The sequence below is a fragment of the Triticum aestivum genome, chromosome 2B, assembly GCF_018294505.1.
Source record: "Triticum aestivum cultivar Chinese Spring chromosome 2B, IWGSC CS RefSeq v2.1, whole genome shotgun sequence".
NCBI classification, from domain to species: Eukaryota; Viridiplantae; Streptophyta; class Magnoliopsida; order Poales; family Poaceae; genus Triticum; species Triticum aestivum.
The window spans coordinates 186906421-186923379 of NC_057798.1; the positions used below are offsets into that span (position 1 = coordinate 186906421).

At 46.4% G+C, this 16959-nt stretch overlaps 1 protein-coding gene across 1 annotated transcript; it reads right to left on the reverse strand.

The window, feature by feature from the left end:
* Positions 1–614: 614 nt before the first annotated feature.
* Positions 615–1331, reverse strand: LOC123041004 (uncharacterized). The gene has a single exon (XM_044463703.1). It carries the CDS (start codon positions 1310–1312, stop codon positions 854–856), a length of 459 nt encoding a protein of 152 aa, XP_044319638.1. The 5' UTR covers positions 1313–1331; the 3' UTR covers positions 615–853.
* Between the last annotated feature and the right edge of the window lie 15628 nt (positions 1332–16959).

Below are 16959 nucleotides of genomic sequence, written 5' to 3' on the forward strand. Positions count from 1 at the left end.
CCGATCTTTCATGATGTTGCTGCTGCCGCTGCTCGCTGCCGTCAGCGTAAGCCTCGATTAGTGCTTGCGTCGCGTGGTCACCATGATCGCCACTGGCCACGGAGGCGCACAACAAGTGTTCGACGAAATGTATGAGCCATATATAACTTTATTCCGTTACGTTTAGGGGATCAACTAGGTCCACCAAAACTTAGTGAAGTAAAAATACGCTACCAAAGATTTACTCCGCCGGAACCTTCTTTATTTTTATGAAATCAGTTAGAGTTGCCCTTAGCGCAGATGGCAACTAGTCTTGAAGAGGGGCGCCATCTCTCGCTGGCTACCCCCTTTAAATCTTTGTATTCTCATGGACATTTTGATTTACTAATCTGACTACAAAAACTATAGACGGTCGCATATATTTTAAAACAGTTGGTCGTATATATATACTCCCTCCGTTCTTAAATATTTATCTTTTTAGAGATTTCAAATTGACTATCACATACGGATGTATATAAACATATTTTAGAGTGTATATTCACTCATTTTGCTTCGTATGTAGTTATCTGTTGAAATCTCTCGAATGACAAATATTTAGGAACGGATGGAGTAGTATATTTTTCCGGCAAAAGTAGTACGTAGACAAACAGTTGCTTCATGTAGAACAATACACTGGAGAACAAGGGCAAATACGAGCACTAGCTAGGCAGAGGCGCAGAGCTTATTGTACACGTTGCATTGGATAGCTGACAAATCCTCCATGCATGTCCGCACGCCGAAATGCTAGTACCACTAGACAGTACATCGCGCACACACTTGAAGAAAACACACCGTAGCTAGCTCGCGTCCATGCCTCCGTGCGTCACTTCCATCCCTACACGAGAACCGCGACTGCGGCGACAGGGCCGGCAGTGCGCAGGACGTGGAAGTAGAGCTGCCTCTTGGCCAGGAACGCCACGCGGGATATGACGAAGCCGGCGGCGCCCGGCGCGTTCATCATGGCGCCGGTGGTGGCGGGGGCGGCGGCCGCGGGCCAGAGGAAGTAGATGCTCACGGCGCCCCCGAGGACCATCGCCGCGGCTTTCACGGCGCCTTCGCGCGTGGAAACCGCTGCCGCCGCCTGGTTCTTGAAGTGGCCGAGGCCCGCGGCGAGGTCGGCCGTGTTCATCTCCGCCAGCTTTCGGCGGAGGTCCGCCGGCCTAGCTGACGAGACGGTGGATGCCATGGCCTTCGCCTGTTGCTTGACGCTGTCAAGACTTCCGGAGATCAGCTCCCGTGTGTTCATCGCGGTCAGTTTTGGGTGCAGGTTCTTCTTGGCCGGCGAGATGGACATGGACCGTGTCTGATGCAAAAATTACAGAGACGTGGGAAGGTGATATTATGGGAGGAAAGGAATCAACGGTGATGGAAGGTGACGCGGTGCGTATGATGTCACGCGCTGTCACCTAGTGGAGGAATCCCATGCGAAAGACACCTAGTTGGATTAACAAAGTTCTTATCGTTAAGCTCTCCACTTCAGCAGTACAAGTGTGTCCCCCCTCGTTGGTTTGTCCTTCACCCTATTAAAAATACTTTGCATACCAAATAACTGGACTTGTTAGCAACACTAGTCTACGTCTAGACCGACGACGACGACCTCGACTAGTCCACTTTCTTCATCTAAAAGCAACCCTAGTCATCTCACCAAATAAACAAAAAAACAATCAAATAATCGATCCTTAAAGGGACAACAACATCATATCAGTGGCAAGTGGCAATAGGCCCCACACGCGGGCACAATCGCACAAGGCTTTACCCAAAAGAAAAAAACAATCGCACAAGGCTTGAAGCGCATCTACGGCCGGGCGTGACGCGGAAGGGAACTCTTCTACCCAGTTTAATCCGCTGCGGCAACAAGTGTATTTGTGAATTACAAATCTAAACTTAAAAAGAGAAAAAACTCTATTTTGTCGCTCAATTCATTGGGAGATGCGGGTTTCACCGTTTGTCTCTACTCTTATAAAAAACCGAATTGGTGATGATGTGTGCCTGCCATCTTGTAATATGGACCGTTCGATCTATATCTGACGGACAGAAAGCAAACTATGACAATTTTACAAAAGATACCCGCACATCTCTTAACATTTACAGATAAGGCCTTGCCTCGTTCATCCTTATCTCCCACAACCTCATTGCTGAGCAGTTAAATAAGGAAATCTCTGGAACAATCTGGCATGGTGGCCGCTGCCGGCGCCGTCCATCCCCATGCCTCCGCCCAGTCCGACCACCAGTCACCACCACGCCCCACTCCTCCTCAACTTATCTCTCATCTTTCTCGAGATATAATTTTTTTTGATGAAATTCTCGAGATGCCATTTTTTCGATAAAATTCTCGAGATATCATTAGTTTTTACACAAGGGATTACTCCTGCATGGATCAATCACAACAGGCGTTTTGTAAAAAAAATGTATCTTGATGTTCCGTGCAATGCACGAGCATCTTGCTAGTCAACTTCAAAATCGGATAAGCTGGACCTTAAATGTTCCAACCCAACAAGTTCGATCATGCAAAACAACATCAGTGAAGACATGATGCAACCATCCTATCTCTCATTGGTTCTTGATGCTTTGGTTTCTTGTAACCAACAGAAGGAGTCTACAGGAGTTGCATAATTTCTTCTCAACTAATGCGGAATTAAGGAGGAAAAGAAGATTTTGAGAGTGTATACTTAACCTTATGTCTGTAGTAACTCAATGATATGTTTGGACTACCTGTTGGATTTACAATGATGTTTAAGCCAAATTATACTACACCATAAGTTTCACAAATTTTGTACCAACATATTGATGTGTGGCACCCCTATTATACTACACAAAAAGTGCATGTATGTGGACCTTACTTGTGTGTTTCTATAATGGATTTGATGTGCCTAGTGTAGCAAATGGTGGTGTGGTGTCTTGGACTGCCTGAGTAATGACTATGCATTGGTTATGCCAAGTTTGCCTTGGTTCTTGTTGTCTTTCATGTTTGATGACCAGGCATCAATTCAACAATCCTTCTTGCAAGAGGCATCCCCTGCCGGCCCCTACCCCGTCATGCATGGTGTATTCAACGATATTAGGATCATGGCCATTTGTGTGGGTAGCTAATGTGATTTTTTGATATGACAGATGTTAGCTCCAGTCATGCTAGTTTGGTTTTATATTGTCTCTTTATTGCGACCATAGAGCAACGACCTCGATATGTGAAAGATTAAAGACATTGTCTTCAACTAACCTTGATGCAGCCTTCAGTTTTGAGATAGTATGATTGTTCATATTTATTTTTGTTTCTTTTATGTATGTACCATTTGAACCTCTCTTTCATATGTGTATTTTTTACGCAATAAAAATCGCCATCCGCTATCCAGAGATAATGGAGAAACAAGTTTCACATTCATTTTTTCAAAGAAAGAAGAAGAAAAAGTGCCACCTAGCACGAGCACCGACCATAGCGAAAGAGTCCAAACACGATTGGTAGCAAGAATGGCACAAAAAAGTGAGGGTAAACCAAATGCCTCTGCATCAATTGACACATTCGTTATTTATCAAAAATCTTCACGAACGGTCTCCATGGAATCCCCTAGCGCAACACCCTATGAGTCATTTGATTTGCTTTTGCGGCCACTCGTGCCATAGTCGTGATGGAAGCGTGACATCAAGACAACAACATGGTCACTTCATGTGGTGTCTGGCAATATAGACACCCCACTATAGATGTGTTCTTATTACCAAGTTTCATGGTCTCACAAACCGCATAAATAAACGAGGCTGGGACATCGCCTCCTAAAATGAGGACATGTCTATCATCGCCTTGCGGCCAGTACGACTAGTGGGATCAGTGTTTTGGGTCGGCGAGGCGGCAACGGGGATCCAACCAATGGATTCTATCCTCCGAGACTACCTCTGTCAGGGGTGTTTCCTCTAGCACAACTCAAGAGCTCGTGAGGATTTTACACAAGTGAATCAATCGGCAGTGTCGATCTATCTAGCAATGAAAGCGCATGCGGGGATGCTAGCTTTTCAATATCAAGGGATGTGTCCTGAAGGCGGTAGATCAGGCGTTTTGCTCCGACTTTGTCGACGACAATCAACGGATCTAGACTCGAAAGGTATGGGGATAATCCCGGGTTAACACACCACAACAACATCCATCGATGATTGTCCTCTTGTTCTGGCGATGATGTGCAATGTGGATGGCACTCGAAGAAAATTCTATGGACTTTGTTGTAATTTATTTTCTTTTTTTAGAAGAACAGGGAGCACCTCCCCGGTTCTATTGCTCAGAATGAAACCACACAACCAACCAAGTCTGTTACAGAAGCACAAAAAGAGCAGTTCAAAATAAAAAGCAGAAAACGAGCTAGCTAGTAAGTAGCATTATTACAAGGGCCACCAGCAGGGCCAAGTCTCACTAAAGAGCTAAGGAGAAGAGCTTTTCAACGGACACAGGGAGGATCCAGCGTTGCCTTCATGGTCTTCGGACGTGGAGCAGCGTCCGCCTGCGGTGACCAGCAAGCGATAAGAGTAGACACCGGGCTAGATGGGACAACATTGTGGATATCTCTCTTCTTTGGCGACATGAGCCCTTCACCGTCTTTTGAGATCTTCAGCTTTTACCAGGGATCCAGCCCCAGAGAAGAGCATGGTTTGCTCAGCCACTTGTGATCTCCAAAGGTCTCTGAAGGTACATTGCGAGGAACCCCACAAAGGTCATTAGCTTTACTTTGTCTGATCCCAAGGAGAGGATCATCCAGTTCCTCACTGTGCTCAAGATCAATCTCAAGACCTGAGGAACAGAAATCCAGGTGGTGTTATCAAAATCATAGCATTTCTATATTTCCAGACACACCACAGGACTGTTGAGCTAACAGTATTCAAAACATAGCACTGCTTGTTAGCAATCCAGAATCTAGCAACATATTCAAAGGAAGAGCCAATCTGAGTGTTGAAGTAATCAACAGGGACCCAAAGGTGCTTGGCAACAATGCAATCAAAGAAAAGGTGGGATCAGGATTCTTGCTCCAAACAATAGACACATTCAAGGGGTTTGATGATGTGTCTTTTTCTAAGATTATCCCTGGTCATCAGCTTGTTGTTAGAGAGGAGCCAGAGAAAGACATGAATTTTGGGGGGAACTCTCAACTTCCAGACTGCTGGGATGAAAATAGGCTGAACCCCCCTAAAATTAATAATATGCTAGAGGGAGCTAGAGGAGTATTGCCCCCTGTTTTCTAATTGCCAGATCGGAGAATCTATCTCATCAAAAAAGACAATACTCCTAGCAATTTCCTCCAGCTGGAACCATTGTTCCATAAGTTTGTCACTAAAGTTCCTTCTGAAAGAGAGTTTGAGGCATTGCCCATCCCAGATCTCATTTACACATTTATTTTGTTCATTGCAGATCGAATAGATAGGCCAAAATTGGACAACTAGAGGGGAAGTGCCAAACCGGGTATCTTCCCAGAACCTGGTTTTGCCCCATCCCCAATGCTCCATCTGTAACCAAATTTCACATCATGGATAATAGACTTCAACCCTTTCCAGAATCTAGAGATTTTCTGGTTGGAGGAGGAGGCAAAGATGTTAGGCTTATTGGCCAAGTATTTGTGCTCAATAAGCATCTTCCAGGGTTTTTGGTCTGTCTCATAGTATCTTTTGATCCTGGATCCTAACAAACAAATGTTAATTTCTTGGAGATTGGGAATGCCCAAACCTCCAAACTCCTTTTTCATGGAGACCAGCCCCAAGTTAGCTAGGTGAATCTTTCTATGTCCTTCAAAATCATTCCACAGGCAATGGGACATCTGTGAGTTGATGAGACTAACAACCCATTTAGGGAATTTGAAGAAGGAAAGGAGGTACACAGGAATGCTAGCAAGGTAGGCTTGAATGAGGATCAACCTACCTCTGTAAGACAGGAGTTTTCCTCTCCATCCTGCAATCCTCTTAATGATTTTGTCTAAAAGGGGCTGGATGTCTTCTCTCCTAAGTGTATCATAATGGAGAAGGATGCCTAAATATTTAATGGGAAAGCTACCACTACTGCAAACTAAAATGTTTAGAAAGCCAACCAGTTCTTGGTCATCCATATTGATGGGAATGAGCTCACTTTTGGAGTAGTTAATTCTCATGCATGAAACTTGATCAATGCAAGTCAAAACAATTTTAAAGTTGCTAGCATGATTTAAGTCATTATCTAGAAAGAGGATTGTGTCATTTGCATATTGAAGACAGATGATCCCACCAGGGAAAACCTCAGGGCAAAGGCCAGCAATTAAGTTGTGATCAACAGCCTTGCTCAACATTTTTGGTGAGTACATCAACAACCAGGTTAAAAAGAAGAGGTGAAATAGGGTTACCTTGCCAAAGACCTTTACGAGCTAGGAAATAATCACTCTCACAACCATTTAACTTTACCCCAATAGACCCCCCATGAGTAAGCTGATGGATCCAGCTAGACCATTTCTTCCAAAACCCCCGAGCTCCAGGAGTTCCATGAGGAAATTAAGGTCTACTTTGTCAAAGGCTTTTTCATAGTCCAATTTTGGAACAAGGCCTTTTTTATTCCCAGAGTGGACAGAGTGAAGGACTTCATGAGCAGTGACCACACTTTCAAGGATGTATCTCCCTTTGAGGAATGCAGATTGATTGCTAGCAAACAATCTCTGCAATACTTTAGAGAGCCTAGTGGTGAGTACTTTAGAGAAAATTTTAAAACTACGGTTAATCAGACTGATATGTCTGATTTTTTTCACAGAGGTGGCTTTAGGCTCTTTAGGGATAAGAGACAATATTGCAAAGTTTAGTCTAAATATATCTAGCTCCCCTCTATGAAAGACCTGAAAGAGGTCCATAATGTCCTTCTTGATCAAGTCCCAAAAGTGTTGGTAGAAAAGGAAAGGAATTCCATCAGGAGCAGGGGATCCATCTGGATAGGAGCTGGAAACAGCTTCCTTCACTTCTGCTTCTGAAAATGGAGCTTCAAGCAGCTCATTCTGAGAATGGGAAAATTTATCAGAAACAGAGAAGAAGTTTTCTTGAATAGAGAAACTAGAGGGGTTTTCTTTCTTGAAAAGCTCTTTATAAAATTCACTGGCCACTTTTAGCATTTCACTAGTACCAGTGACAGGACCATTAGGACCATCCAGAGAGTGAATGAGGGTCTTCCTCCTCCTCTGATTGGCAACAACATGAAAATAGGCAGTGTTTCTATCCCCCTCCTTAATATCCCTATCTCTAGATCTTTGTTTAGCTTTAATCTCTTCCTGGAGCCAGATTTTCTTTTGTTCACCATGAACAGAGTTCAACCTGGCAAGCTCAGCCTCAGTGAGGTCAGAGGTTTCAGCCTTAATATCTAGAGAATCAAATTCAAGGAGAAGAATCCATTTATACCTCCTAAGATTGGCCTCCTCATTGGAGTTCTAGCCTTTAGTAGTTTTCCTAAATCTTCTAATTTTGATTTTCCAGCTTTCTAGAGGACAGCTACTCCCAGTGGGTTCGAACCAGATCTTCCTGACTAATTCAGAAAAATCCTCTCTTATGAGCCACCACTTTTCAAACTTAAAGCTGTCGTTTTTAGGATCTTGGTTAATTCCAGAGTCCCAAAGCAGAGGGGTATGATCACTGCCACATCTGGGCAGAGCTCTACAACTAGAAAGAGGAAATAGCCCATCTAATTCTATGTCACAAAAGATTCTATCAATGGTGGACATAATCAAATCTTTTTGATTATTGGCCCAGGTAAATTTCCTAGAAGAGAGCTTAATTTCAAGTAAGCTCCATATCTCAATCCAGGCATTGAATTTATCACTCCACTTATGGTTAATAGAACCATTGCTTTTATCCTCAGCATTCCTGACCAGATTGAAGTCACCCACAATCAGAGTAGGAATGTGGGCATCTAGAAATAAAGTATGAAGTTCAGAGATAAAAGCTCATTTCCCTTCTTCATAGGGAGAGCCATAAACAGTAATAATCCTAAAAGTATGCCCAGTAGTTTTCAACTTTACTAGACAACTGATAGAAAACTCTAAGTGGGACCAAGAAACAATATAAAAAATGCTTAAATCTATTCCCATCAGGATGCCTCCAGCACATCCTTTAGATGGAAGTGAGTGCCAGTCAAAATCCCTATACCCAGTAAGGGATTTAAGATAAGAAGTAGAGAAGTCCTCCTTGGTTTCTTGAAAACCTAGGACAGTAGCATGAGTTTTATTGATAGTATCAACTATGAGAGACTCCCAGGGGCTGCAATCCACCTAACATTCCAAAAGAGGGCATTCATGGGAAGATTTTGTTCCTGGGGTGCTTGCCCCACCTATGTTTGCAAATAAGAGACCAAAGCCCCTCACTAGAATTAGCAGGAGGGTCTATGCAATCTAAACTAGGGTTGCTATCAAAAGGAAGATTTCCAGTAACAGAACCTTCAGTTCTGATTTGTGGAAGATTAGTAACAGAAGAGCACTTGTTATCATCATTAAGATAGGTAATATCTACACCAATCATAGATGCAATGACATTAAAAGAAGGATCATTAAAGAAAGAGAAGGACTTGTGTTTCATACCCAGGGGTTATTGAACTTCAAGATTCTGAACCTCTTTGAGTTGTCTGGCTTTTTCAATGATAGTTCTCTATTTACTAACCACCCTAGAACTGGCTCTAGTGGCCTAGACAGGGCCCCATTTAGTAGGATGCAAGTCTTTGGGTAGAGCAGGGAAGTCAGAGTCATATTGTGGATCCACATTGTTTGACAGATCAGCATCTTGAGAGAGTGAGTCTTGATCCTCTTATAGATCTAAAGATCCTTCTAATCTGTCAGGTCATCATCTTCTAGCAGCCCCATTTCTCTGAGTAGATTAAAACCATCAGCATCTTCATGTACAGAGTTCAGGATATTTTCAAGGTTGTTGACTTGAGGAGTGTAAGGAGATTCAGGCAGCTGTCTTTTTAAGACTGATGTGGGGGTAACATCTCCAAGCAAATGATTGTGTCCCAAAGATTGCCCTCTGAAATTATGAGCCCCTGAGCCAGTTGTAGGACCTCTGTCAGAATCGGCCCTAGAGCTCCTGTTGGACTTAGCATCTTCAGAGGTGTTGTTTCAAGGCTCAGCAGTAGACACATAGGTCCCAGAGGAAGGGTTGGTGGATGTGCATGTATCAGTGACAGTCACGGGTGGTTCCACTTCAATCAGGAGCCTGTATATTTTATCATCCACACCAAACAATCTCTCTGCAGGGATTTTGGAGGGACCTTTGCAGGAGATTTTGACCCTGACAGTTTCATAGAAGGACTTGAAATTATGTTGCCAATCCACATTCAGCATCACACCCAATGTAGAAGTGATTTGGTCAAGCATAGACTAATCACACCACTTTTGGTTCATTTTCCTAATTTTGATCCAAGTTTCCTGGAGATCATCTTCAGCCTCAATCCTGCCTTTCCAGAGTTCAACATTGACAACAACATTGTCTTTTTTGAGATCAAAACAAGGATATCCAGCAACTTGCACTACATCCATCTCAAGAGGGAACTTGACCAGAAATGTCCATTCATCCTGAGCATTATAATTGGCCAAGGCCAGTTTGTTTTGTATATGTCAGCAAACTCATTGGCAAGCTCCCGCTTGGACACTTCACCAGCCTCAACAAGAACAATGCCTACATTTTTCAGTGAGCCATGATATTGAGCATTATCTTCAGGGGGTCAATGTGGCAGAAACCTAAACCAGGAGTGACACTTCCCACATATCTAGCAGAGTTGTGAGGCTTCCTTCTGATAGGACAATTATCCACCTTGTGGGTGACTGCCGGTGTCAAAACCGGCGGATCTCGGGTAGGGGGTCCCGAACTGTGCGTCTAGGCGGATGGTAACAGGAGACAAGGGACACGATGTTTTTACCCAGGTTCGGGCCCTCTCGATGGACGTAAAACCCTACTCCTGCTTGATTAATATTGATGATATGGGTAGTACAAGAGTAGATCTACCACGAGATCAGAGAGGCTAAACCCTAGAATCTAGCCTATGGTATGATTGTTGTTCTATCCTACGGACTAAAACCCTCCGGGTTATATAGGCACCGAAGAGGGTTAGGGTTACACAGAGTCGGTTACCATGCTAGGAGATCTACATATCCGTATCGCCAAGCTTGCCTTCCATGCCAAGGAAAGTCCCATCCGGACACGGGACGAAGTCTTCAATCTTGTATCTTCATAGTCCAGGAGTCCGGCCAAAGGCTATAGTCCAGCCATCCGGACACCCTCTAATCCAGGACTCCCTCAGTAGCCCCTGAACCAGGCTTCAATGACGACGAGTCCGGCGCTCATATTGTCTCCGGCATTGCAAGGCGGGTTCCTCCTCCGAATACTTCATAGAAGATTTTGAACACAAGGATAGTGTCCGGCCTTGCAAAATAAGTTCCACATACCACTGTAGAGAGAATAATATTTACACAAATTCAATCTGCTGACGTATTTTGTGGCGTGACATCACACCACGGCCAAGCTTTTATTCAAATCGTTTTTACTGTCCCACCTCAGCACGTTTAGCGAGGCGGTTTCCTTGGCACGTCTTGTCAAAGCAGAGATCGTGTCCCCTTATCCCGGGATTCTCATCAATACGGGCGTGGGTAACCCAACCGCGCCATTGATTACGGCGCTTGGGAGATAAGCGAGTTTTACCAGGCTGGTGGGGACGCATAGCTTCGTCCGTCCATATAAGGGGATAAGGATCCACCTTTTTACCTACGCCTTCTTCCTCCTTTGCTCATCCATTTCCGCGCACTCGAGCTCCAGCGCCCAAGTCCGCACATCTCACCTCAACCTTCCCCAGTCATGTCCGGAGCGGGAGGCAAGTGGATGGCCTCCTCCGTCACAGAGGGGCACATTAAAAGGCTTCGGAAGGCCGGATACTTGTCCAGTGACATCGCGCATCGGCTCCCCGACAAGGGGCAACTTATCCCCACCCCCAGGCCCCATGAGAGGGTGGTGTTCCTCACCCACTTCCACTGCGGACTAGGTTTTCCACTTCACCCATTTGTCCGGGGGCTCATGTTCTACTACGGCCTGGATTTCCACGATCTGGCCCCGAATTTCATCCTCAACATCTCGGCGTTCATCGTCGTGTGCGTGGCCTTCCTCCGCATCCAGCCTCACTTCAGCTTATGGCTGAAGACCTTCGATGTCAAGCCGAAGGTTGTGGGCGGCCGCCAAGCGGAGTGCGGAGGTGCCATGGTGGGCAAGATGGCCAACGTCCTATGGCTCGAGGGCTCCTTCGTGGAGACCATAAAGGGGTGGCAATCGGGGTGGTTCTACATCACCGAGCCGCGTGACCCTAAATGGTTGGCGGCCCCCGAATTCCGATCTGGCTTCCCTACACGGCTCACCTCTTGGAAAGAGACGGGCCTGACATGGGGTAATTCGGAAGAGCTGACCGGACTCCAATCCTGCGTCCAAAACCTGGTGAGGAAGAAGCTCAAGCTCGTCAATGTAGTCCAGGTCATGCTCATCCACCGGATCCTCCAGTGCCAACAACGGGCCTTCAACTTGTGGGAGTTTGATCCGGCACAGCACCAAACCTTGTGCAGGCTCTTCGACACTACGTATGAAGATGCCTGGAAGGTGCTGTTCAAGGGCGCCGAGGCTCCCACATCCGCTACCGAAGAACGCGGATTTAGCTCGCAGCGTCAAGCCGGCGAGGTAAGCTATTTTACCCTTTACAGGACACTTGTTTTTCATAGTTTGACTCTATGTGGGATCTAAACTCCCTTACCTTTGACAGGCCTGGCAAAAGACGTCCGGGCAGGTTAATTGTCCGGCTCCCTTGCCAGAAGACCCAGCGGACGCCCAATTAATGGGGCTGCTGGTTCCGGCGCCTTACATGGTGCCGGAGTAGAAGGCCGAGAAGAAGGCCACGGGAACTTGAAGGAGTTCCCGGCGCCAGGTGTTGTCGGACTCATCGTCCGATGACTCCGAGGCGGACTCCTCCCGCGAAGACGAGGAGGAGGAAAAAGAGGCCTCTCCCCCAGTGGGGGGAGAGAAGAAAAGGAAGGCCGCCCCAACTGGGGAGGCCGGAGGGTCCAAGAAGGGAAGGACCCTTCCTCCGGACGACTCTACCAACGCCAAAGACGGCGAAGAGGAGTGGCCACCGAGGGTTAAGCCCCTGGCGAAATCGTAAGTGTCCGGATACCAGAATAACTCATGGCGTTTCATTTGTCGCACAGTATCTCCTAACGTCGAATATAACCCTGCAGCCCGCCCAAGGACGAGATCAGCGCTTCAACGAGCGGCTACCTGGCTTCGTCGGACGTGAATAGCACCTCACTTCCGGCTGCCTCCTCTCCTCGCGCTGCGGATGACGCCGAGGTGGGGTCCCAAAAGGGGCCCAGCCAGGAGGAGGTGGTCCAGGAGGCGTCGCAAGGCAACCTCCCGGACTCCAAGCGAAGGGGGATAAAACCCCAAAGGGTTCTAAGTTCGTCCCTGGGCCGGACTCCGCACCGGAACCTTCAGTGGTTCCGGAGCCCGGCAGGCGGCCCTTTCGTAAGAAGGGAGAGACTGCGACACCGGTGACCTCCGTCCAACCGGAGGCACCGGATAACTTGCTGGAGGCGCTTAACAGCGCCTCCATCGACGAGGAGCACCGCACTGTTATGAGTGTGGTGATCCAGAAATTCAGTCTGCGAAGAGTGGGCTGACTGAAGCTTGTGCCAGCCTTCTAACAGGCTTTGAGGTATGTATTTAAGATATGTAAAAATATTACCGCATAGACAGTAGCCCCTGATGCTCAGTTTGGTGTTCGGAAAGAAAAGCCGAACTGAGGATCTAAAAAGATGTACGCAGGAGTCTAACATAAGTATGTCAATATGGCAAATGTAGGCTGCGCTGCTGACGTCTACCGCACTGATTGCGGAGGTCAATGCATTGAAGCAGAGCCGCGAGCGGTCCGAGAACGAGCTCGGCCTTGCCAAAAAGTAGCTCGAGGACAAGGAAGGTAAGCAAGACCTTATGGAAGTATATAAAAGATGTGGTTGCAAAAAATGACAGGAATAACGTGAGTATTGCAGGGGCCACGAACGAGGTGGCGACCCTGAAGGAAGCGGTTGTTGGGGAACGTTGCAGAAAATTAAAATTTTTCCTGCGGTTTCACCAAGATCCATCTATGAGTTCATCTAAGAAACGAGTCAAGGGAGAGAGTTTGCATCTACATACCACTTGTAGATCACGAGCGGAAGCTAGCCAAGGGGATGGTGATGATGGAGTCGTACTCGAACGTGATTCGGATCACCGATGTCCAAGTGCTGAACGGACAGCACCTCCGCGTTCAACACATGTACGGGACGGGAGACGTCTCCTCCTTCTTGATCCAGCAAGGGGGAAGGATAGGTTGAGGAAGATTGCTCCAACGGCAGCACGACGGCGTGGTGTAGTTGGTGCAGCAGTACTCCGACAGGGCTTCGCCAAGCATATACGGAGGAGGAGAGGTGTTGGGGAGGGGAGGGGCTGCGCCTTGGCTTGTGTTAAGCTCCCATGCGCCTCCCCACTATATATAGGGGTGGAGGGGCTGGTTTCTTGCCCTCCAAGTCCATTGGGGCGTTGGCCAAGGTGGGAGGAAAGAAATCCCATCATTTCCTTCCCCACCGATTGTTATCCCCCCTTTTTAGGGATCTTGATCTTATCCCTTCGGGATATGATCTTATTCCTTCTAAGGGGGGATCTTGGTGCGCCTTGACCAGGGGTGTGGGGCCTTTCCCCCACTACTCACGTTCATGTGGGTCCCCCCATGCAGGTGGGCCCCACTCCAGAACCTTCTAGAACCTTCCCGGTACAATACCGAAAAATCCCGAACATTTTCCGGAGTCCAAAATAGGACTTCCCATATATAAATCTTTACCTCCGGACCATTCCAAAACTCCTCGTGACGTCCGGGATCTCATCCGGGACTCCGAACAACATTCGGTAACCACATACAAACTTCCTTTATAACCCTAGCGTCATCGAACCTTAAGTGTGTAGACCCTACGGGTTCGGGAGACATGTAGACATGACCGAGACGTTCTCCGGTCAATAACCAACAGCGGGATCTGGATACCCATGTTGGCTCCCACATGCTTCTCGATGTTGTCATCGGATGAACCACGATGTCGAGGATTCGATCAAACCCTGTATACAATTCCCTTTGTCAATCGGTACGTTACTTGCCCGAGACTCGATCGTCGGTATCCCAATACCTTGTCCAGTCTCGTTACCGGCAAGTCACTTTACTCGTACCGTAATGCATGATCTCGTGGCCAACACTTTGGTCACCTTGAGCTCATTATGATGATGCATTACCGAGTGGGCCCAGAGATACCTCTCCGTCATACGGAGTGACAAATCCCAGTCTCGATCCGTGTCAACCCAACAGCTACTTTCGGAGATACCTGTAATGCACCTTTATAGTCACCCAGTTACGTTGTGACGTTTGATACACCCAAGGCACTCCTACGGTATCCGGGAGTTACACAATCTCATGGTCTAAGGAAGAGATACTTGACATTGGCAAAGCTCTAGCAAACGAACTAAACGACCTTTGTGCTATGCTTAGGATTGGGTCTTGTCCATCACATCATTCTCCTAATGATGTGATCCCGTTATCAACGACATCCAATGTCCATAGCCAGGAAATCATGACTATCTGTTGATCACAACGAGCTAGTCAACTAGAGGCTCACTAGGGACATATTGAGGTCTATGTATTCACACGTGTATTACGATTTCCGGATAATACAGTTATAGCATGAATAAAAGACAATTATCATGAACAATGAAATATAATAATACTTTTATTATTGCCTCTAGGGCATATTTCCAACAGTCTCCCACTTGCACTAGAGTCACCAATCTAGTTACATTGTGATGAATCGAACACCCATAGAGTTCTGGTGTTGATCATGTTTAGCTCGCGAGAGAGGTTTAGTCAACGGATCTGCGACATTCAGATCCGTATGTACTTTGCAAATTTCTATGTCTCCATCTTGAACATTTTCACGGATGGAGTTGAAACGACGCTTGATGTGCCTGGTCTTCTTGTGAAACCTGGGCTCCTTGGCAAGGGCAATAGCTCCAGTGTTGTCACAGAAGAGTTTGATTGGCCCCGACGCATTGGGTATGACTCCTAGGTCGGTGATGAACTCCTTCACCCAAATCGCTTCATGCGCTGCCTCCGAGGCTGCCATGTACTCCGCTTCACACGTAGATCCCGCCACGACGCTCTGCTTGCAGCTGCACCAGCTTACTGCTCCACCATTCAACATATACACGTATCCGGTTTGTGACTTAGAGTCATCCGGATCTGAGTCGAAGCTAGCGTCGACGTAACCCTTTACGACAAGCTCTTCGTCTCCTCCATAAACGAGAAACATGTCCTTTGTCCTTTTCAGGTACTTCAGGATATTCTTGACTGCTGTCCAGTGTTCCTTGCCGGGATTACTTTGGTATCTAGCTACCAAACTCACGGCAAGGTTTACATCAGGTCTGGTACACAGCATGGCATACATAATAGATCCTATGGCTGAAGCATAGGGGATGACACTCATCTCTTCTTTATCTTTTGCCGTGGTCGGTGACTGAGCCGAGCTCAATCTCACACCTTGTAACATAGGCAAGAACCCCTTCTTGGACTGATCCATTTTGAACCTCTTCAAAATCTTATCAAGGTATGTGCTTTGTGAAAGACCTATGAGGCGTCTCGATCTATCTCTATAGATCTTGATGCCTAATATGTAAGCAGCTTCTCCAAGGTCCTTCATTGAAAAACACTTATTCAAGTAGGCCTTAATGCTGTCCAGAAATTCTATATTATTTCCCATCAAGAGTATGTCATCTACATATAATATGAGAAATGCTACAGAGCTCCCACTCACTTTCTTGTAAACGCAGGCTTCTCCATAAGTCTGCATAAACCCAAACGCTTTGATCATCTCATCAAAGAGAATATTCCAACTCCGAGATGCTTGCACCAGCCCATAAATGGATCGCTGGAGCTTGCATACTTTGTTAGCGTTCTTAGGATCGACAAAACCTTCCGGCTGCATCACATACAGTTCTTCCTTAAGATGCCCATTAAGGAATGCTGTTTTGACGTGCATCTGCCATATCTCATAATCATAGTATGCGGCAATTGCTAACATGATTCGGACGGACTTTAGCTTCGCTACGAGAGAGAATGTCTCGTCGTAGTCAATCCCTTGAACCTGTCGATAACCCTTAGCGACTAGTCGAGCTTTATAGATGGTGACATTACCATCCGCGTCTGTCTTCTTCTTAAAGATCCATTTGTTTTCTATCGCTGTCCGATCATCGGGCAAGTCTGTCAAAGTCCATACTTTGTTTTCATACATGGATTCTATCTCGGATTTCATGGCTTCAAGCCATTTGTTGGAATCTGGGCCCGTCATCGCTTCTTCATAGTTCAAAGGTTCACCGTTGTCTAACAACATGATTTCCAGGACGGGGTTGCCGTACCACTCTGGTGCGGAACGTGTCCTTGTGGACCTACGAAGTTCAGTAGCAACTTGATCCGAAGTACCTTGATCATCATCATTGGTTTCCTCTTCAGTTGGTGTGGGCATCACAGGAACATTTTCCTGAGCTGCACCACTTTCCCGTTCGAGAGGTAGTACTTCATCGAGTTCTACTTTCCTCCCACTTACTTCTTTCGAGAGAAACTCTTTTTCCAGAAAGCATCCGTTCTTGGCAACAAAGATTTTTTCCCTCGGATCTTAAGTAGAAGGTATACCCGACAGTTTCCTTAGGGTATCCTATGAAGACGCATTTTTCCGACTTGGGTTCGAGCTTTTCAGGTTGAAGTTTCTTGACATAAGCATCGCATCCCCAAACTTTTAGAAACGACAGCTTAGGTTTCTTCCCAAACCATAATTCATACGGTGTCATCTCAACGGATTTAGACGGTGCCCTATTTAAAGT

Excerpts from the sequence above, each read along its gene's own strand:
- LOC123041004 (XM_044463703.1), bottom strand. The coding sequence starts at position 1,312 with ATGTCCATCTCGCCGGCCAAGAAGAACCTGCACCCAAAACTGACCGCG.